The sequence below is a fragment of the Oncorhynchus clarkii genome, unplaced genomic scaffold (genome assembly GCF_045791955.1).
Source record: "Oncorhynchus clarkii lewisi isolate Uvic-CL-2024 unplaced genomic scaffold, UVic_Ocla_1.0 unplaced_contig_5411_pilon_pilon, whole genome shotgun sequence".
Classification (NCBI taxonomy): domain Eukaryota; kingdom Metazoa; phylum Chordata; class Actinopteri; order Salmoniformes; family Salmonidae; genus Oncorhynchus; species Oncorhynchus clarkii.
The window spans coordinates 95,657-119,709 of NW_027261059.1; the positions used below are offsets into that span (position 1 = coordinate 95,657).

At 48.2% G+C, this 24,053-nt stretch overlaps 2 protein-coding genes across 2 annotated transcripts in view; both read right to left on the minus strand.

Moving 5' to 3' along the window:
• LOC139404169 (atrial natriuretic peptide-converting enzyme-like) overlaps window positions 1-2,230 on the minus strand; it is a gene marked incomplete at its 3' end in the record, with an annotated part of 97,567 nt that extends 95,337 nt beyond the window's left edge. The window contains exon 1 of the mRNA XM_071147191.1: window positions 2,045-2,230. Coding sequence (XP_071003292.1) covers window positions 2,045-2,098 — 54 coding nt within the window. The remainder of the gene's footprint in view (window positions 1-2,044) is intronic.
• Window positions 2,231-8,558: 6,328 nt separating this feature from the next.
• LOC139404170 (NF-X1-type zinc finger protein NFXL1-like) overlaps window positions 8,559-24,053 on the minus strand; it is a 30,458-nt gene continuing 14,963 nt past the window's right edge. The window contains exons 4-7 of the mRNA XM_071147193.1: window positions 22,039-22,143; window positions 15,966-16,052; window positions 11,962-12,015; window positions 8,559-9,110 (exon numbers count right to left, since the gene is read on the minus strand). Of these exons, the coding sequence (XP_071003294.1) occupies window positions 8,937-9,110; window positions 11,962-12,015; window positions 15,966-16,052; window positions 22,039-22,143 (420 nt within the window). The 3' untranslated portion in view covers window positions 8,559-8,936. The remainder of the gene's footprint in view (window positions 9,111-11,961; window positions 12,016-15,965; window positions 16,053-22,038; window positions 22,144-24,053) is intronic.

Sequence of the window (24,053 nt, forward strand, 5' to 3'; positions counted from 1 at the left end):
TCAGCAGTACTATAACTAGTAGTTAGATAGGTCAGCAGTACTATAACTAGTAGTTAGATAGGTCAGCAGTACTATAACTAGTAGTTAGATAGGTCAGCAGTATTATAATAGTTAGATAGGTCAGCAGTACTATAACTAATAGTTAGATAGGTCAGCAGTAATATAACTAGTAGTTAGATAGGTCAGCAGTACTATAACTAGTAGTTAGATAGGTCAGCAGTACTATAACTAATAGTTAGATAGGTCAGCAGTACTATAACTAGTAGTTAGATAGGTCAGCAGTACTATAACTAGTAGTTAGATAGGTCAGCAGTATTATAACTAATAGTTAGATAGGTCAGCAGTATTATAACTAATAGTTAGATAGGTCAGCAGTATTATAATAGTTAGATAGGTCAGCAGTACTATAACTAGTAGTTAGATAGGTCAGCAGTACTATAACTAGTAGTTAGATAGGTCAGCAGTACTATAACTAATAGTTAGATAGGTCAGCAGTACTATAACTAGTAGTTAGATAGGTCAGCAGTACTATAATAGTTAGATAGGTCAGCAGTACTATAACTAGTAGTTAGATAGGTCAGCAGTACTATAACTAATAGTTAGATAGGTCAGCAGTACTATAATAGTTAGATAGGTCAGCAGTACTATAACTAGTAGTTAGATAGGTCAGCAATACTATAACTAGTAGTTAGATAGGTCAGCAGTACTATAACTAGTAGTTAGATAGTCTCATGCTTTGTTTGGTTGAATATTGTTTTAAATGTCCCTGAGTTAACCCATACCTCTAGCCTAGTTGGTTGTTAGAAGAGACTTTCAGACGCTCATCTCAAAATTCACAATAATGACTTTACCAGGAGTGGGAGACACAGGACATTACCGCTTCTAGGTTTGGCGACAAATGACAGAGCCATACAAACTATTTATATAGCTCTTCTCTCTACAAGGTCCTAGTGCATAACAGTGCGCAAAGAACGCCGTCCGTCTTTTCCCGAAAATAAATTAATATTACATAGTTATTCACTCCTAGCGCGTCATCAATTAGCTTACCACCTCACATATACTAAACTGTCACCTCTTCTGTTCACATTGGACTGGCCGTTCCAGAGTTGACAATTTCGCTCTGACCCAAGTGGATGTAACGGAAAATAACGGCATATGATACTGTGGTGGTCGGGGGAATCCTTTCCTTCCAGGTAAATTACGAGGGGGATGAGGTCTCCGGTGCCCGTTTTTTCCACCAACGGAAGCAGCACTAGGACTAAGCGTCATCTCTAGCCCTTATGTGTGTGTGTGTGTGTGTGTGTGTGTGTGTGTGTGTGTGTGTGTGTGGAGGGGGGAGGGGGGGGGGGGTATTTTTATCCGCGAGGTATTTTTCGCTTCAGACTTTCCGTTCAGCCAGCCGCACAGCCGCGTGCCCCCGGTGCAGGACCAGGGAATCTGAACTCTCCACTCAAGAGAAAGACGGTTATTTTTAGAGAGAGAGGGGGGAGAGAGAAAGTGTGATTGTGTTTCTGTCTCCCACACATGGAAACGCGACGTGCCCGGTGCGTCGCTCGAGGAGAAGGGGAGACGGTTTCACACCTCGTGCGCTTTAAATAGGAGCCGCGCAGCTGGCGCACGTACCTGCGGGCCAGTTAACCGATCAGACCGGAAGAGATCCGTTGGATTAAATAATCTCCCGGTGGGAACTAACCGAATCAGACAGAGGGAATGTGGACCAGCCGTCTGAATGTGGGCATTCTGCCTATAGAAGTTGTGTTTGTGTGTGTTGTTTCTGGCTAAAGTTTCTCAAGAGATATTCTCACTACAATTTAACAACAGCTAAAATGTTTATATGGAGGCGTGGACTATTTCTGAATTAAATATAATATTTATCATAGGACTAAAGTCATTAGGCTTACAGAACCATTACAGATGCAGGAGAACAAGAAGAAAAACATCTCTAATAGCCTCTAAAATATTAAAGAGAGCAGAGGAGCGATAGGAGGAATGTGAAAGGGAGAGAGGAGGTAAAACATGTAGAAAGGAGAAGTGAGTTTCTTACCTCAGTGCCGCTGAAGGTGACGTGCGGGACCGCGATGTCTCGAGATGGTAACATGATGCCTGCCTCTTTACCCTCACCTCACACTCATCTCTGTCCCGTACGGTAGACGGTAAATCTCCAGTAGCCTAGTGCTGCTCTGGGAGACTCCAGGGGAAAGACTCCAGGCAGAACCTCTACCGCCCTATCATTACCCAGACTCCTCCCACTAACACACACACACTCCCTCTCTCTCCCCCCCTGACTCTTACTCCCTCCCCCCTGACTCTCTCTCTTCCCCTGACTCTTACTCCCCCCTGACTCTCTCTTTCCCTGACTCTCTCTCTCCCTGACTCTCTCTCCCCGACTCTCTCTTTCCCTGACTCTCTCTCCCCCTGACTCTCTCTTTCCCTGACTCTCTCTTTCCCTGACTCTCTCTCTCCCTGACTCTCTCTCTCCCTGACTCTCTCTCTTTCCCTGACTCTCTCTCTTTCCCTGACTCTTACTCCCCCCTGACTCTCTCTCTCCCTGACTCTCTCTCCCCCTGACTCTCTTTCCCTGACTCTTACTCCCCCGACTACCCCCCCCCCCCCCCCCCCGACTCGCTCTCTCTCCCTGACTCATACTCCCCCCTAACTCTCTCTCCCCGACTCTCTCTCTCTTCAACCTTCAACACTCCTGCTCCTGTTTCCTTAGATTCGGAGAAACTTTCACACAGATTTGACTTCATCAACATTATTATAATTGACCGAGACGGCTGGCAGGGACGTCCGCCCTCAGAGTGAGAGACCAGGTAAAGATACCCAGACGGTCAGACCAGGACACATGCACCATGACCCTGTGTGTCGGTGGTGTGTCAGTGTGTGTGTGTGAGAGTGTCGGTGTGTGTGTGTGTGTGTGTATGTGCCGGTGGTGTGTGTGTGTGTGTGTGTCGGTGGTGTGTGTGTGGGTCGGTGGTGTGTGTGTGTGTCGGTGGTGTGTGTGTGGGTCGGTGGTGTGTGTGTGTATGTGTCGGTGGTGTGTGTGTGTGTGTGGGTCGGTGGTGTGTGTGTGTGGGTCGGTGTGTGTGTGTGTGTGGGTCGGTGTGTGTGTATGTATGTGTCGGTGGTGTGTGTGTGTGGGTCGGTGGTGTGTGTATTTGTCGATGGTGTGTGTGTGTGTGTGTGTGGGTCGGTGGTGTGTGTGTGTGTGTGTGTGTGTCGGTGGTGTGTGTGTGTGTGTGTCGGTGGTGTGTGTGTGTGGGTCGGTGGTGTGTGTGTGTGGGTCGGTGGTGTGTGTGTGTGGGTCGGTGGTGTGTGTGTGTGGGTCGGTGGTGTGTGTGTGTGGGTGGGTGGTGTGTGTGTGTGGGTCGGTGGTGTGTGTGTGGGTCGGTGGTGTGTGTGTGTGTGTGTGTGTGTGTGTCGGTGGTGTGTGTGTGTGTGTGTGTGTGCTGCCAGAACACCAAAGGGCATCATCAACAGTTGAGACATGAAAATAGACTTCATTATTTCCAAATTCAGATTTTATTTTTATTTTATTACACAAAACAAAGTATCATCGATCATCAGATCAACAGACAATAACACCTCACCGCTCGCCACACAGATCTCACAACAATCAGAAATAAATCCCCCAATCAGACTGATGTTGACTCAATAGAGACATGAACGCTGAACTAGGATCAGTTTGACATTTTCATATCATCCTGAATAAGATGCTAACGACTGATCCTAGATCAGCAGCATTCCTACTCCGAGACCCTTGAATCATAAATGTCCTGGTGGTCCCGATGTGAAAGGTGTTTCTAGACGGAGTTAAAACCAGCTGGATTGCAGACCGAGTTTCAGAACAATAATAATCCTGATAATAAGAAGAATAACACTTGTAATAATGAGACTAAATATGTTTGTCCTGTTCCCTATGAGGTCTAACACAGTGCACAGGGTTCTATTTCAGACCCATCCTAACAGGGTTCTATTTCAGACCCATCCTAATGGGGTTCCATTACAGACCCATCCTAATGAGGTTCCAATTCAGACCCATCCTAATGGGGTTCCATTTCAGACCCATCCTAATGGGGTTCCATTTCAGACCCATCCTAATGGGGTTCCATTTCAGACCCATCCTAATGGGGTTCCATTACAGACCCATCCTAATGAGGTTCCAATTCAGACCCATCCTAATGGGGTTCGATTTCAGACCCATCCTAATGGGGTTCCATTTCAGACCCATCCTAATGGGGTTCCAATTCAGACCCATCCTAATGGGGTTCCATTTCAGACCCATCCTAATGGGGTTCCAATTCAGACCCATCCTAACGGGGTTCCAATTCAGACCCATCCTAACGGGGTTCTATTTCAGACCCATCCTAATGGGGTTCCATTTCAGACCCATCCTAATGGGGTTCCATTTCAGACCCATCCTAACGGGGTTCTATTTCAGACCCATCCTAACGGGGTTCCATTTCAGACCCATCCTAATGGGGTTCCATTACAGACCCATCCTAATGAGGTTCCATTTCAGACCCATCCTAACGGGGTTCTATTTCAGACCCATCCTAACGGGGTTCCATTTCAGACCCATCCTAATGGGGTTCCATTACAGACTCATCCTAATGAGGTTCCATTTCAGACCCATCCTAATGGGGTTCCAATTCAGACCCATCCTAATGGGGTTCCATTTCAGACCCATCCTAACGGGGTTCTATTTCAGACCCATCCTAATGGGGTTCCATTACAGACCCATCCTAATGAGGTTCCATTTCAGACCCATCCTAATGGGGTTCCAATTCAGACCCATCCTAATGGGGTTCCATTTCAGACCCATCCTAATGGGGTTCCATTTCAGACCCATCCTAATGGGGTTCCAATTCAGACCCATCCTAATGGGGTTCCATTTCAGACCCATCCTAACGGGGTTCTATTTCAGACCCATCCTAATGGGGTTCCATTACAGACCCATCCTAATGAGGTTCCATTTCAGACCCATCCTAATGGGGTTCCAATTCAGACCCATCCTAATGGGGTTCCATTTCAGACCCATCCTAACGGGGTTCCATTTCAGACCCATCCTAACGGGGTTCCATTTCAGACCCATCCTAACGGGGTTCCATTTCAGACCCATCCTAACGGGGTTCCATTTCAGACCCATCCTAACGGGGTTCCATTTCAGACCCATCCTAATGGGGTTCCATTTCAGACCCATCCTAACGGGGTTCCATTTCAGACCCATCCTAACGGGGTTCCATTTCAGACCCATCCTAACGGGGTTCCATTTCAGAACCATCCTAATGGGGTTCCATTTCAGACCCATCCTAATGGGGTTCCATTTCAGACCCATCCTGATGGGGTTCCATTTCAGACCCATCCTGATGGGGTTCCATTTCAGACCCATCCTAATGGGATTCCATTTCAGACCCATCCTAATGGGGTTCCATTTCAGACCCATGCTAATGGGGTTCCATTTCAGACCCATCCTAATGGGGTTCCATTTCAGACCCATCCTAATGGGGTTCCATTTCAGACCCATCCTAATGGGGTTCCATTTCAGACCCATCCTAATGGGGTTCCATTTCAGACCCATCCTAATGGGGTTCCATTTCAGACCCATCCTAATGGGATTCCATTTCAGACCCATCCTAATGGGGTTCCATTTCAGACCCATCCTAATGGGGTTCCATTTCAGACCCATGCTAATGGGGTTCCATTTCAGACCCATGCTAATGGGGTTCCATTTCAGACCCATGCTAATGGGGTTCCATTTCAGACCCATGCTAATGGGGTTCCATTTCAGACCCATGCTAATGGGGTTCCATTTCAGAACCATCCTAATGGGGTTCCATTTCAGACCCATCCTAATGGGGTTCCATTTCAGAACCATCCTAATGGGGTTCCATTTCAGACCCATCCTAATGGGGTTCCATTTCAGACCCATCCTAATGGGGTTCCATTTCAGACCCATCCTAATGGGGTTCCATTTCAGACCCATCCTAATGGGGTTCTATTTCAGACCCATCCTAACGGGGTTCTATTTCAGACCCATCCTAATGGGGTTCCATTTCAGACCCATCCTAATGGGGTTCCATTTCAGACCCATCCTAATGGGGTTCCATTTCAGACCCATCCTAATGGGGTTCTATTTCAGAACCATCCTAATGGGGTTCTATTTCAGACCCATCCTAATGGGGTTCCATTTCAGACCCATCCTAATGAGGTTCCATTTCAGACCCATCCTAACGGGGTTCCATTTCAGACCCATCCTAATGGGGTTCCATTTCAGACCCATCCTAACGGGGTTCTATTTCAGACCCATCCTAATGGGGTTCCATTTCAGACCCATCCTAATGGGGTTCCATTTCAGACCCATCCTAATGGGGTTCCAATTCAGACCCATCCTAACGGGGTTCCATTTCAGACCCATCCTAATGGGGTTCCATTTCAGACCCATCCTGATGGGGTTCCATTTCAGACCCATCCTGATGGGGTTCCATTTCAGACCCATCCTAATGGGATTCCATTTCAGACCCATCCTAATGGGGTTCCATTTCAGACCCATGCTAATGGGGTTCCATTTCAGACCCATCCTAATGGGGTTCCATTTCAGACCCATCCTAATGGGGTTCCATTTCAGACCCATCCTAATGGGGTTCCATTTCAGACCCATCCTAATGGGGTTCCATTTCAGACCCATCCTAATGGGATTCCATTTCAGACCCATCCTAATGGGGTTCCATTTCAGACCCATCCTAATGGGGTTCCATTTCAGACCCATGCTAATGGGGTTCCATTTCAGACCCATGCTAATGGGGTTCCATTTCAGACCCATGCTAATGGGGTTCCATTTCAGACCCATGCTAATGGGGTTCCATTTCAGACCCATGCTAATGGGGTTCCATTTCAGAACCATCCTAATGGGGTTCCATTTCAGACCCATCCTAATGGGGTTCCATTTCAGAACCATCCTAATGGGGTTCCATTTCAGACCCATCCTAATGGGGTTCCATTTCAGACCCATCCTAATGGGGTTCCATTTCAGACCCATCCTAATGGGGTTCCATTTCAGACCCATCCTAATGGGGTTCTATTTCAGACCCATCCTAACGGGGTTCTATTTCAGACCCATCCTAATGGGGTTCCATTTCAGACCCATCCTAATGGGGTTCCATTTCAGACCCATCCTAATGGGGTTCCATTTCAGACCCATCCTAATGGGGTTCTATTTCAGAACCATCCTAATGGGGTTCTATTTCAGACCCATCCTAATGGGGTTCCATTTCAGACCCATCCTAATGAGGTTCCATTTCAGACCCATCCTAACGGGGTTCCATTTCAGACCCATCCTAATGGGGTTCCATTTCAGACCCATCCTAACGGGGTTCTATTTCAGACCCATCCTAATGGGGTTCCATTTCAGACCCATCCTAATGGGGTTCCATTTCAGACCCATCCTAATGGGGTTCCAATTCAGACCCATCCTAACGGGGTTCCATTTCAGACCCATCCTAATGGGGTTCCATTTCAGACCCATCCTAATAGATCATAAATCATTCAGAGAGTGAAACAGGAAGTGATACTGGTTCTCTCTCCTCTGCTAAAGTAGACATCATCTGAACCAGGAAGAGTCTGTCTGTCTGTCTGCCTGCCTGCCTGCCTGTCTGCAAGCCTGCCTGCCTGTCTGTCTGTCTGTCTGTCTGTCTGTCTGTCTGTCTGCCTGTCTGTTTCTGTCTGCCTGTCTGTTTCTGTCTGCCTGTGAGATGTTGTCTGGGTGTGTGTGATGGTGTGTGTGTGTGTTGGTGTGTGTGATGGTGTGTGTGTGTTGGTGTGTGTTGGTGTATGTGTGTGTTGGTGTATGTGTTGCTGTGTGTGATGGTGTGTGTGTGATGGTGTGTGTGTGTGTGTGTTGGTGTGTGTGATGGTGTGTGTGTTGGTGTGTGTGTTGGTGTGTGTGATGGTGTGTGGGATGGTGTGTGTGTTGGTGTGTGTGTTGGTGTGTGTGTTGGTGTGTGTGTTGGTGTGTGTGTTGGTGTGTGTGATGGTGTGTGTGATGGTGTGTGTGATGGTGTGTGTGTGTGTGTTGGTGTGTGTGTGTATGATGGTGTGTGTGTGTTGGTGTGTGTGTGATGGTGTGTGTGTGTGATGGTGTGTGTGTATGATAGTGTGTGTGTGTTGGTGTGTGTGTGTTGGTGTGTGTGTGTTGGTGTGTGTGTGTGTTGGTGTTTGTGTGATGGTGTGTGTGTGATGGTGTGTGTGTGTTGGTGTGTGTGTGTGTGTTGGTGTGTGTGTGTGTGTTGGTGTGTGTGTGTGTGTTGGTGTGTGTGTGTGTGTTGGTGTGTGTGTGTATGATGGTGTGTGTGTCTGTGTTGGTGTGCATGATGGTGTGTGTGTGTGTGTTGGTGTGTGTGTGATGGTGTGTGTGTGTTGGTGTGTGTGTGATGGTGTGTGTGTGTGATGGTGTGTGTGTATGATAGTGTGTGTGTGTTGGTGTGTGTGTGTTGGTGTGTGTGTGATGGTGTGTGTGTGTGTTGGTGTTTGTGTGATGGTGTGTGTGTGATGGTGTGTGTGTGTTGGTGTGTGTGTATGATGGTGTGTGTGTGTGTGTTGGTGTGTGTGTGTATGATGGTGTGTGTGTCTGTGTTGGTGTGTATGATGGTGTGTGTGTGTGTTGGTGTGTGTGTGTGATGGTGTGTGTGTGTTGGTGTGTATGATGGTGTGTGTGTGTGTGTGTTGGTGTGTGTGTGTTGGTGTGTGTGTGATGGTGTGTGTGTGTTGGTGTGTGTGTGATGGTGTGTGTGTGTTGGTGTGTGTGTATGATGGTGTGTGTGTGTTGGTGTGTGTGTGATGGTGTGTGTGTGTTGGTGTGTGTGTATGATGGTGTGTGTGTGTGTGTTGGTGTGTGTGTATGATGGTGTGTGTGTGTGTGTGTGATGGTGTGTGTGTGTCTAATCCATTTGTATGAGATAGAAAGCGACAGCAGCCAGTAGAACTCCACCCAGAGACACCATGACCACTCTATACCTCCTCCAACCACCCTCCGCCTCCTCCTCCTCCTCTCCTCTCTTCCCTCGCTTCTTACGTCTGCCCTTCTGACGATTCTCAAAGGCTTCCAACTCAGCCTGAGAGGGATGGAGAGAGAGGGGGATGGAGAGAGAGGGGGATGGAGAGAGAGGGGGATGGAGAGAGAGAGGGATGGAGAGAGAGAGGGATGGAGAGAGAGGGATGGAGAGAGAGGGATGGAGAGAGAGGGGTGGAGAGAGGGGGATGGAGAGAGAGGGGGATGGAGAGAGAGGGGGATGGAGAGAGAGGGGGATGGAGAGAGAGGGGGATGGAGAGAGAGGGGGATGGAGAGAGAGGGGGATGGAGAGAGAGGGGGATGGAGAGAGAGGGGTGGAGAGAGAGGGGGATGGAGAGAGAGAGATGGAGAGAGAGGGGGATGGAGAGAGAGGGGGATGAGAGAGAGGGGTGGAGAGAGAGGGGGATGGAGAGAGAGGGGTGGAGAGAGAGGGGGATGGAGAGAGAGGGGTGGAAAGAGAGGGGGATGGAGAGAGAGGGGTGGAGAGAGAGTGGGATGGAGAGAGAGAGGGATGGAGAGAGAGGGGGATGGAGAGAGAGGGGGATGGAGAGAGAGGGGGATGGAGAGAGAGGGGGATGGAGAGAGAGGGGTGGAGAGAGAGGGGTGGAGAGAGAGGGGGATGGAGAGAGAGGTGGAGAGAGAGGGGGATGGAGAGAGAGGGGTGGAGAGAGAGGGGGATGGAGAGAGGGGTGGAGAGAGAGGGGGATGGAGAGAGAGGTATGGAGAGAGAGGGGGATGGAGAGAGATGGGGGAGAGAGAGGGGGATGGAGAGAGAGAGGGGTGGAGAGAGAGAGGGGTGGAGAGAGAGGGGGATGGACAGAGAGAGGGATGGAGAGAGAGAGGGGATGGACAGAGGGGGATGGACAGAGAGGGATGGAGAGAGAGAGGGGATGGACAGAGAGGGGGATGGACAGAGAGAGGGATGGAGAGAGAGGGGGATGGACAGAGAGGGGGATGGACAGAGAGGGGGATGGACAGAGAGGGGGATGGACAGAGAGGGGGATGGACAGAGAGGGGGATGGACAGAGAGGGGGATGGACAGAGAGGGGGATGGACAGAGAGGGGGATGGACAGAGAGGGGGATGGAGAGAGAGGGGGATGGAGAGAGAGGGGGATTGACAGAGAGGGGGATTGACAGAGAGGGGGATTGACAGAGAGGGGGATGGACAGAGAGGGGGATGGACAGAGAGGGGGATGGACAGAGAGGGGGATGGACAGAGAGGGGGATGGACAGAGAGGGGGATGGACAGAGAGGGGGATGGAGAGAAAGGGGGATGGAGAGAGAGGGGGATTGACAGAGAGGGGGATTGACAGAGAGGGGGATTGACAGAGAGGGGGATTGACAGAGAGGGGGATGGACAGAGAGGGGGATGGACAGAGAGGGGGATGGACAGAGAGGGGGATGGACAGAGAGGGGGGTGGACAGAGAGGGGGGGGTGGACAGAGAGAGGGGGATGGAGAGAGAGGGGTGGAGAGAGAGGGGTGGAGAGAGAGGGGGATGGACAGAGAGGGGGATGGACAGAGAGGGGGATGGACAGAGAGGGGGATGGACAGAGAGGGGGATGGACAGAGAGGGGGATGGACAGAGGGGGATGGAGAGAGAGAGGGGGATGGAGAGAGAGAGGGGGATGGAGAGAGAGAGGGGGATGGAGAGAGAGAGGGGGATGGAGAGAGAGAGGGGGATGGACAGAGAGAGGGGGATGGACAGAGAGTGTGATGGACAGAGAGTGTGATGGACAGAGAGTGTGATGGACAGAGAGTGTGATGGACAGAGAGTGTGATGGACAGAGAGAGAGTGTGATGGAGAGAGAGAGAGGGGGATGGAGAGAGAGAGAGGGGGATGGAGAGAGAGAGAGGGGGATGGAGAGAGAGAGAGGGGGATGAGAGAGAGAGAGGGGGATGAGAGAGAGAGAGAGGGGGATGAGAGAGAGAGAGGGGGATGGAGAGAGAGAGAGGGGGATGGAGAGCGAGAGAGAGAGAGGGGGATGGAGAGAGGGGGATGGAGAGAGAGAGAGGGGGATGGAGAGAGAGAGAGGGGGGTGGAGAGAGAGAGAGGGTGATGGAGAGAGAGAGGGTGATGGAGAGAGAGGGGGATGAGAGAGAGAGGGGGATGGAGAGAGAGAGAGGGGGATGGAGAGAGAGAGAGGGGGATGGAGAGAGAGAGAGGGGGATGGAGAGAGAGAGAGGGGGGTGGAGAGAGAGGGGGGTGGAGAGAGAGGGGTGGAGAGAGAGAGGTGGACAGAGAGGTGGACAGAGGGATGGAGAGAGAGAGAGAGAGAGAGGGAGAGAGAGGGATGGAGAGAGAGAGAGAGGGATGGAGAGAGAGAGAGAGGGATGGAGAGAGAGAGAGAGGGAGAGGGATGGAGAGAGAGGGAGAGAGAGGGAGAGGGGAGTGAAAGATGTTCATGAACAATGTCGTAAAACTCAAACCTCAAATCACACGAGTATGAATAATGTTGTAGTCGCTGAGGTGAAGCATATTAAGGAGGAACAGTATCAGTCCTAAAGAGAGAGAGAGAGGAGGGTAAAGAGAGGGAGAGAGAGGAGGGTAGAGAGAGAGGAGGGTAAAGAGAGAGAGAGAGAGAGGAGGGGAGAGAGAGAGGAGGGTAAAGAGAGAGAGGAGGGTAAAGAGAGAGAGAGAGAGGAGGGTAGAGAGAGAGGAGGGTAAAGAGAGAGAGAGGAGGGTAGAGAGAGAGAGAGGAGGGTAGAGAGAGAGGAGGGTAGAGAGAGAAAGAGAGAGGAGGGTAAATGGAGAGAGAGAGAGGAGGGTAGAGAGAGAGAGAGTGAGAGAAGGGGAGAGAGAGAGGAGGGTAAAGAGAGAGAGGAGGGTAAAGAGAAAGGGAAAAGAGAGAGAGAGGAGGGTAAAGAGAGAGAGAGAGAGAAGGGTAAATCACCTGTTGTTTCTTCCTCTCTTCCTCCAGGGCTGCATTCTCTTCTGCTTCTTTCACCTACACACATAATTATGACATCATCTGATGTTGAGTACACATAATTATGACATCATCAGATGTTGAGTACACCCTGTTCCTGTCACACATCCAGCAGGGTCCATGTAACTCTCTGGATACCTCCACCCACCCAGCAGGGTCCATGTAACTCTCTGAATACCTCCACCCACCCAGCAGGGTCCATGTAACTCTCTGGATACCTCCACCCAGCAGGGTCCATGTAACTCTCTGTATACCTCCACCCACCCAGCAGGGTCCATGTAACTCTCTGGATACCTCCACCCACCCAGCAGGGTCCATGTAACTCTCTGGATACCTCCACCCACCCAGCAGGGTCCATGTAACTCTCTGGATACCTCCACCCACCCACCAGGGTCCATGTAACTCTCTGGATACCTCCACCCACCCAGCAGGGTCCATGTAACTCTCTGGATACCTCCACCCAGCAGGGTCCATGTAACTCTCTGGATACCTCCACCCACCCACCAGGGTCCATGTAACTCTCTGGATACCTCCACCCACCCAGCAGGGTCCATGTAACTCTCTGGATACCTCCACCCAGCAGGGTCCATGTAACTCTCTGGATACCTCCACCCAGCAGGGTCCATGTAACTCTCTGGATACCTCCACCCACCCAGCAGGGTCCATGTAACTCTCTGAATACCTCCACCCACCCAGCAGGGTCCATGTAACTCTCTGAATACCTCCACCCAGCAGGGTCCATGTAACTCTCTGGATACCTCCACCCAGCAGGGTCCATGTAACTCTCTGGATACCTCCACCCACCCAGCAGGGTCCATGTAACTCTCTGGATACCTCCACCCACCCAGCAGGGTCCATGTAACTCTCTGGATACCTCCACCCAGCAGGGTCCATGTAACTCTCTGGATACCTCCACCCACCCAGCAGGGTCCATGTAACTCTCTGGATACCTCCACCCAGCAGGGTCCATGTAACTCTCTGGATACCTCCACCCACCCAGCAGGGTCCATGTAACTCTCTGGATACCTCCACCCACCCAGCAGGGTCCATGTAACTCTCTGTATACCTCCACCCACCCAGCAGGGTCCATGTAACTCTCTGAATACCTCCACCCACCCAGCAGGGTCCATGTAACTCTCTGGATACCTCCACCCAGCAGGGTCCATGTAACTCTCTGAATACCTCCACCCACCCAGCAGGGTCCATGTAACTCTCTGGATACCTCCACCCAGCAGGGTCCATGTAACTCTCTGGATACCTCCACCCAGCAGGGTCCATGTAACTCTCTGGATACCTCCACCCAGCAGGGTCCATGTAACTCTCTGAATACCTCCACCCACCCAGCAGGGTCCATGTAACTCTCTGGATACCTCCACCCACCCACCAGGGTCCATGTAACTCTCTGGATACCTCCACCCACCCAGCAGGGTCCATGTAACTCTCTGGATACCTCCACCCAGCAGGGTCCATGTAACTCTCTGAATACCTCCACCCACCCAGCAGGGTCCATGTAACTCTCTGGATACCTCCACCCACCCAGCAGGGTCCATGTAACTCTCTGGATACCTCCACCCATCCAGCAGGGTCCATGTAACTCTCTGAATACCTCCACCCACCCAGCAGGGTCCATGTAACTCTCTGGATACCTCCACCCACCCAGCAGGGTCCATGTAACTCTCTGGATACCTCCACCCAGCAGGGTCCATGTAACTCTCTGTATACCTCCACCCACCCAGCAGGGTCCATGTAACTCTCTGAATACCTCCACCCACCCAGCAGGGTCCATGTAACTCTCTGAATACCTCCACCCACCCAGCAGGGTCCATGTAACTCTCTGGATACCTCCACCCATCCAGCAGGGTCCATGTAACTCTCTGAATACCTCCACCCACCCAGCAGGGTCCATGTAACTCTCTGGATACCTCCACCCACCCAGCAGGGTCCATGTAACTCTCTGAATACCTCCACCCACCCAGCAGGGTCCATGTAACTCTCTGGATACCTCCACCCAGCAGGGTCCATGTAACTCTCTGGATACCTCCACCCAGCAGGGTCCATGTAACTCTCTGAATACCTCCACCCACCCAGCAGGGTCCATGTAACTCTCTGAATACCTCCACCCAGCAGGGTCCATGTAACTCTCTGGATACCTCCACCCAGCAGGGTCCATGTAACTCTCTGGATACCTCCACCCAGCAGGGTCCATGTAACTCTCTGGATACCTCCACCCACCCAGCAGGGTCCATGTAACTCTCTGAATACCTCCACCCACCCAGCAGGGTCCATGTAACTCTCTGAATACCTCCACCCAGCAGGGTCCATGTAACTCTCTGGATACCTCCACCCAGCAGGGTCCATGTAACTCTCTGGATACCTCCACCCACCCAGCAGGGTCCATGTAACTCTCTGGATACCTCCACCCACCCAGCAGGGTCCATGTAACTCTCTGGATACCTCCACCCAGCAGGGTCCATGTAACTCTCTGGATACCTCCACCCACCCAGCAGGGTCCATGTAACTCTCTGGATACCTCCACCCAGCAGGGTCCATGTAACTCTCTGAATACCTCCACCCACCCAGCAGGGTCCATGTAACTCTCTGAATACCTCCACCCACCCAGCAGGGTCCATGTAACTCTCTGGATACCTCCACCCAGCAGGGTCCATGTAACTCTCTGAATACCTCCACCCACCCAGCAGGGTCCATGTAACTCTCTGGATACCTCCACCCAGCAGGGTCCATGTAACTCTCTGAATACCTCCACCCACCCAGCAGGGTCCATGTAACTCTCTGGATACCTCCACCCACCCAGCAGGGTCCATGTAACTCTCTGAATACCTCCACCCACCCAGCAGGGTCCATGTAACTCTCTGAATACCTCCACCCACCCAGCAGGGTCCATGTAACTCTCTGGATACCTCCACCCAGCAGGGTCCATGTAACTCTCTGGATACCTCCACCCACCCAGCAGGGTCCATGTAACTCTCTGGATACCTCCACCCAGCCAGCAGGGTCCATGTAACTCTCTGAATACCTCCACCCACCCAGCAGGGTCCATGTAACTCTCTGAATACCTCCACCCAGCAGGGTCCATGTAACTCTCTGGATACCTCCACCCACCCAGCAGGGTCCATGTAACTCTCTGAATACCTCCACCCAGCAGGGTCCATGTAACTCTCTGAATACCTCCACCCACCCAGCAGGGTCCATGTAACTCTCTGAATACCTCCACCCAGCAGGGTCCATGTAACTCTCTGGATACCTCCACCCAGCAGGGTCCATGTAACTCTCTGGATACCTCCACCCACCCAGCAGGGTCCATGTAACTCTCTGAATACCTCCACCCAGCAGGGTCCATGTAACTCTCTGGATACCTCCACCCAGCAGGGTCCATGTAACTCTCTGAATACCTCCACCCACCCAGCAGGGTCCATGTAACTCTCTGAATACCTCCACCCACCCAGCAGGGTCCATGTAACTCTCTGGATACCTCCACCCAGCAGGGTCCATGTAACTCTCTGAATATGTGTGTGTGTATAAAGTGTGTGTGTGTGTGTGTGTGTATAAAGTGTGTGTGTGTGTGTGTGTATAAAGTGTGTGTGTGTGTATAAAGTGTGTGTGTGTGTGTATAAAGTGTGTGTGTGTGTGTATAAAGTGTGTGTGTGTGTGTGTGTATAAAGTGTGTGTGTGTGTGTATATAAAGTGTGTGTGTGTGTGTGTATAAAGTGTGTGTGTGTGTGTGTGTATAAAGTGTGTGTGTGTGTGTATAAAGTGTGTGTGTGTGTGTATAAAGTGTGTGTGTGTGTATAAAGTGTGTGTGTGTGTATAAAGTGTGTGTGTGTGTATAAAGTGTGTGTGTGTGTGTGTATAAAGTGTGTGTGTGTGTGTGTGTGTATAAAGTGTGTGTGTGTGTGTGTGTGTGTGTGTGTATAAAGTGTGTGTGTGTGTGTGTATAAAGTGTGTGTTACCTCGTTGGCCTTTCTTCGTAGGGCTGTACATGCGTCATTACAGTCCACCTGAGTCTGGTCCTGTCTGGCTTTATAACACAGCAGCTCCTACATCATGACATAGACACTACAGTATTAATAACATATACCAGTCTGGTCCTGTCTGGCTTTATAACACAGCAGCTCCTACATCATGACATAGACACTACAGTATTAATAACATATACCAGTCTGGTCCTGTCTGGATCTATAACACAGCAGCTCCTACATCATGACATAGACACTACAGTATTAATAACATATACCAGTCTGGTCCTGTCTGGCTTTATAACACAGCAGCTCCTACATCATGACATAGACACTACAGTATTAATAACATATACCAGTCTGGTCCTGTCTGGATCTATAACACAGCAGCTCCTACATCATGACATAGACACTACAGTATTAATAACATATACCAGTCTGGTCCTGTCTGGATCTATAACACAGCAGCTCCTACATCATGACATAGACACTACAGTATTAATAACATATACCAGTCTGGTCCTGTCTGGCTCTATAACACAGCAGCTCCTACATCATGACATAGACACTACAGTATTAATAACATATACCAGTCTGGTCCTGTCTGGCTCTATAACACAGCAGCTCCTACATCATGACATAGACACTACAGTATTAATAACATATACCAGTCTGGTCCTGTCTGGATCTATAACACAGCAGCTCCTACATCATGACATAGACACTACAGTATTAATAACATATACCAGTCTGGTCCTGTCTGGCTTTATAACACAGCAGCTCCTACATCATGACATAGACACTACAGTATTAATAACATATACCAGTCTGGTCCTGTCTGGCTTTATAACACAGCAGCTCCTACATCATGACATAGACACTACAGTATTAATAACATATACCAGTCTGGTCCTGTCTGGATCTATAACACAGCAGCTCCTACATCATGACATAGACACTACAGTATTAATAACATATACCAGTCTGGTCCTGTCTGGCTTTATAACACAGCAGCTCCTACATCATGACATAGACACTACAGTATTAATAACATATACCAGTCTGGTCCTGTCTGGATCTATAACACAGCAGCTCCTACATCATGACATAGACACTACAGTATTAATAACATATACCAGTCTGGTCCTGTCTGGATCTATAACACAGCAGCTCCTACATCATGACATAGACACTACAGTATTAATAACATATACCAGTCTGCTCCTGTCTGGATCTATAACACAGCAGCTCCTACATCATGACATAGACACTACAGTATTAATAACATATACCAATCTGGTCCTGTCTGGATTTATAACACAGCAGCTCCTACATCATGACATAGACACTACAGTATAATAATAATAATATATATATATATAACCTATATATAGTAGGTTGTATAGTAATAATAATATATATATATATATAACCTATATATAGTAGGTTGTATAGTAATAATAATATATATATATATATAACCTATATATAGTAGGTTGTATAGTAATAATAATATATATATATATATAACCTATATATAGTAGGTTGTATAGTAATAATAATATATATATATATATAACCTATATATAGTAGGTTGTATAGTAATAATAATATATATATATATATAACCTATATATAGTAGGTTGTATAGTAATAATAATATATATATATATATAACCTATATATAGTAGGTTGTATAGTAATAATAATATATATATATATATAACCTATATATAGTAGGTTGTATAGTAATAATAATATATATATATATATAACCTATATATAGTAGGTTGTATAGTAATAATAATATATATATATATATAACCTATATATAGTAGGTTGTATAGTAATAATAATATATATATATATATAACCTATATATAGTAGGTTGTATAGTAATAATAATATATATATATATATAACCTATATATAGTAGGTTGTATAGTAATAATAATATATATATATATATAACCTATATATAGTAGGTTGTATAGTAATAATAATATATATATATATATAACCTATATATAGTAGGTTGTATAGTAATAATAATATATATATATATATAACCTATATATAGTAGGTTGTATAGTAATAATAATATATATATATATATAACCTATATATAGTAGGTTGTATAGTAATAATAATATATATATATATATAACCTATATATAGTAGGTTGTATAGTAATAATAATATATATATATATATAACCTATATATAGTAGGTTGTATAGTAATAATAATATATATATATATATAACCTATATATAGTAGGTTGTATAGTAATAATAATATATATATATATATAACCTATATATAGTAGGTTGTATAGTAATAATAATATATATATATATATAACCTATATATAGTAGGTTGTATAGTAATAATAATATATATATATATATAACCTATATATAGTAGGTTGTATAGTAATAATAATATATATATATATATAACCTATATATAGTAGGTTGTATAGTAATAATAATATATATATATATATAACCTATATATAGTAGGTTGTATAGTAATAATAATATATATATATATATAACCTATATATAGTAGGTTGTATAGTAATAATAATATATATATATATATAACCTATATATAGTAGGTTGTATAGTAATAATAATATATATATATATATAACCTATATATAGTAGGTTGTATAGTAATAATAATATATATATATATAACCTATATATAGTAGGTTGTATAGTAATAATAATATATATATATATATAACCTATATATAGTAGGTTGTATAGTAATAATAATATATATATATATATAACCTATATATAGTAGGTTGTATAGTAATAATAATATATATATATATATAACCTATATATAGTAGGTTGTATAGTAATAATAATATATATATATATATAACCTATATATAGTAGGTTGTATAGTAATAATAATATATATATATATATAACCTATATATAGTAGGTTGTATAGTAATAATAATATATATATATATATAACCTATATATAGTAGGTTGTATAGTAATAATAATATATATATATATATAACCTATATATAGTAGGTTGTATAGTAATAATAATATATATATATATATAACCTATATATAGTAGGTTGTATAGTAATAATAATATATATATATATATAACCTATATATAGTAGGTTGTATAGTAATAATAATATATATATATATATAACCTATATATAGTAGGTTGTGTAGTAATAATAATATATATATATATATAACCTATATATAGTAGGTTGTATAGTAATAATAATATATATATATATATAACCTATATATAGTAGGTTGTATAGTAATAATAATATATATATATATATAACCTATATATAGTAGGTTGTATAGTAATAATAATATATATATATATATAACCTATATATAGTAGGTTGTATAGTAATAATAATATATATATATATATAACCTATATATAGTAGGTTGTATAGTAATAATAATATATATATATATATAACCTATATATAGTAGGTTGTATAGTAATAATAATATATATATATATATAACCTATATATAGTAGGTTGTATAGTAATAATAATATATATATATATATAACCTATATATAGTAGGTTGTATAGTAATAATAATATATATATATATATAACCTATATATAGTAGGTTGTGTACATCGGTAAGAAAAAATCAAACCAAATGTGTTGTGCATTTTTAAGATAGTGAACTGTGCACTAGGTACAGACACGGGGATACAGGCACGGGGATAGAGACACGGGGATACAGACACGGGGATACAGGCACGGGGATACAGGCACGGGGATAGAGACACGGGGATAGAGACACGGGGATACAGGCACGGGGATACAGGCACGGGGATACAGGCACGGGGATACAGGCACGGGGATAGAGACACGGGGATACAGACACGGGGATACAGGCACGGGGATACAGACACGGGGATACAGGCACGGGGATACAGGCACGGGGATAGAGACACGGGGATACAGACACGGGGATACAGGCACGGGGATACAGGCACGGGGATAGAGACACGGGGATAGAGACACGGGGATACAGGCACGGGGATACAGGCACGGGGATAGAGACACGGGGATACAGACACGGGGATACAGACACGGGGATACAGGCACGGGGATACAGACACGGGGATAGAGACACGGGGATACAGACACGGGGATACAGGCACGGGGATACAGGCACGGGGATAGAGACACGGGGATACAGACACGGGGATACAGGCACGGGGATACAGACACGGGGATACAGGCACGGGGATACAGGCACGGGGATAGAGACACGGGGATACAGACACGGGGATACAGACACGGGGATACAGGCACGGGGATACAGACACGGGGATACAGACACGGGGATACAGACACGGGGATACAGACACGGGGATACAGGCACGGGGATACAGGCACGGGGATACAGGCACGGGGATAGAGGCACGGGGATAGAGGCACGAGGATACAGGCACGGGGATACAGGCACGGGGATACAGGCACGGGGATACAGACACGGGGATACAGGCACGGGGATACAGGCACGGGGATACAGGCACGGGGATACAGGCACGGGGATACAGGCACGGGGATACAGACACGGGGATACAGGCACGGGGATACAGGCACGGGGATACAGGCACGGGGATACAGGCACGGGGATACAGGCACGGGGATAGAGGCACGGGGATACAGGCACGGGGATACAGGCACGGGGATACAGGCACGGGGATACAGGCACGGGGATAGAGGCACGGGGATAGAGGCACGGGGATAGAGGCACGGGGATACAGGCACGGGGATACAGGCACGGGGATACAGGCACGGGGATACAGGCACGGGGATACAGGCACGGGGATACAGGCACGGGGATAGAGGCACGGGGATAGAGGCACGGGGATAGAGGCACGGGGATACAGGCACGGGGATACAGGCACGGGGATACAGGCACGGGGATACAGGCACGGGGATACAGGCACGGGGATACAGGCACGGGGATACAGGCACGGGGATACAGGCACGGGGATACAGGCACGGGGATAGAGGCACGGGGATAGAGGCACGGGGATAGAGGCACGGGGATACAGGCACGGGGATACAGGCACGGGGATACAGGCACGGGGATACAGGCACGGGGATACAGGCACGGGGATAGAGGCACGAGGATAGAGGCACGGGGATAGAGACACGGGGATAGAGACACGGGGATACAGACACGGGGATAGAGACACGGGGATAGAGACACGGGGATACAGACACGGGGATACAGACACGGGGATACAGACACGGGGATACAGACACGGGGATAGAGACACGGGGATACAGACACGGGGATACAGGCACGGGGATACAGGCACGGGGATAGAGACACGGGGATACAGACACGGGGATAGAGACACGGGGATACAGACACGGGGATACAGGCACGGGGATACAGGCACGGGGATACAGACACGGGGATACAGACACGGGGATAGAGACACGGGGATACAGACACGGGGATAGAGACACGGGGATAGAGACACGGGGATAGAGACACGGGGATACAGACACGGGGATAGAGACACGGGGATAGAGACACGGGGATACAGACACGGGGATACAGACACGGGGATACAGACACGGGGATACAGACACGGGGATAGAGACACGGGGATACAGACACGGGGATACAGGCACGGGGATACAGGCACGGGGATAGAGACACGGGGACACAGACACGGGGACACAGACAGGGATACAGGCACGGGGATACAGGCACGGGGATACAGGCACGGGGATACAGGCACGGGGATACAGGCACGGGGATACAGGCACGGGGACACAGACACGGGGACACAGACACGGGGACACAGACAGGGATACAGGCACGGGGTTACAGGCACGGGGACACAGACACGGGGACACAGACACGGGGACACAGACACGGGGACACAGACACGGGGACACAGACACGGGGACACAGACACGGGGACACAGACACGCACAAAGCTACAGGCACAAAGCTACAGGCACAAAGCTACAGACACAAAGCTACAGACAGATAAAAACATACCTTTTTAATCCTCTTGCAGGGACACTTCAGTTTGACCCTGTGGGAACATTTATCCTCACAATGTCCTGGGTGACACAGATCCTTACAATGATGACCACAACTCAACTGGAGAGAGAGAGAGAGAGAGAGAGAGAGAGAGAGAGAGAGAGAGAGAGACAGAGAGAGAGACAGAGACAGAGAGAGAGACAGAGACAGAGAGAGAGACAGAGAGAGACAGAGAGAGAGACAGAGAGAGAGACAGAGAGAGAGACAGAGAGAGAGACATGTCCTTACAATAATGACCACAACTCAAAAAGAGAGAGAGAGAGACAGAGAGAGAGAGAGAGACAGAGAGAGAGAGAGACAGAGAGAAAGAGAGAGAGAGAGACATGTCCTTACAATAATGACCACAACTCAACTAGAGAGAGAGAGACATGTCCTTACAATAATGACCTCAACTCAACTAGAGTGAGACAGAGAGATACAGAGAAAGAGAGAGAGAGAGAGAGAGAGAGAGAGAGAGAGAGAGAGACAGAGACAGAGGGAGAGACCTGAAGCTGTCCCACCAGAGGCTGTCCCACCAGAGGCTGTCCCAACAGAGGCTGTCCCACCCGAAGCTGTCCCACCCGAAGCTGTCCCACCAGAGCCTGTCCCACCCGAAGCTGTCCCACCAGAGCCTGTCCCACCAGAGGCTGTCCCACCAGAGGCTGTCCCACCCGAGGCATTCCCACCCGAGGCATTCCCACCCGAGGCTGTCCCACCAGAAGCTGTCCCACCAGATGCTGTCCCACCAGAGGCTGTCCCACCAGAGGCTGTCCCAACCGAAGCTGTCCCACCAGAGCCTGTCCCACCAGAGCCTGTCCCACCCGAAGCTGTCCCACCAGAGCCTGTCCCACCAGAGCCTGTCCCACCAGAGGCTGTCCAGAGGCATTCCCACCCGAGGCTGTCCCACCCGAGGATGTCCCACCAGAAGCTGTCCCACCAGAGCCTGTCCCACCAGAGCCTGTCCCACCAGAGGCTGTCCCACCAGAGGCTGTCCCACCAGAGGCTGTCCCACCAGAGGCTGTCCCACCAGAGGCTGTCCCACCAGAGGCTGTCCCACCCGAAGCTGTCCCACCAGAGCCTGTCCCACCAGAGCCTGTCCCACCAGAGGCTGTCCCACCAGAGGCTGTCCCACTCGAGGCTGTCCCACCCGAGGCTGTCCCACCCGACGCTTTACCACCCGAGGCTGTCCCACCCGAGGCTGTCCCACCAGAGGCTGTCCCACCCGAAGCTGTCCCACCAGAGCCTGTCCCACCAGAGCCTGTCCCACCAGAGCCTGTCCCACCAGAGCCTGTCCCACCAGAGCCTGTCCCACCCGAGGCTGTCCCACCCGAGGCTGTCCCACCCGAGGCTGTCCCACCCGAGGCTTCACCACCCGAGGCTTTACCACCCGAGGCTGTCCCACCCGAGGCTGTCCCACCCGAGGCTGTCCCACCCGAGGCTTTACCACCCGAGGCTGTCCCACCCGAGGCTGTCCCACCCGATGCTGTCCCACCAGAAGCTGTCCCACCCGAGGCTGTCCCACCAGAGTATCCTGTCCCACCAGCAAAGTGGGTAACACAGAGTATCCACCCACTGTGATTGGATACTCTGTGATACTCTGTGTTACCCACCCAATCATTGTGGGTGGATACTCTGTGTTACCCACCCAATCACTGTGGGTGGATACTCTCTGTTACCCACCCAATCACCGTGAGTGGATACTCTGTTACCCACCCAATCACCGACAGTAATGACAGTAATGTCTCAGCAGTGAGTAACAACACACCAGACAGTAATGTCTCAGCAGTGAGTAACAACACACCAGACAGTAATGTCTCAGTGAGTAACAACACACCAGACAGTAATGTCTCAGCAGTGAGTAACAACACACCAGACAGTAATGTCTCAGCAGTGAGTAACACACCAGACAGTAATGTCCCAGCAGTGAGTAACACACCAGACAGTAATGTCTCAGCAGTGAGTAACAACACACCAGACAGTAATGTCTCAGC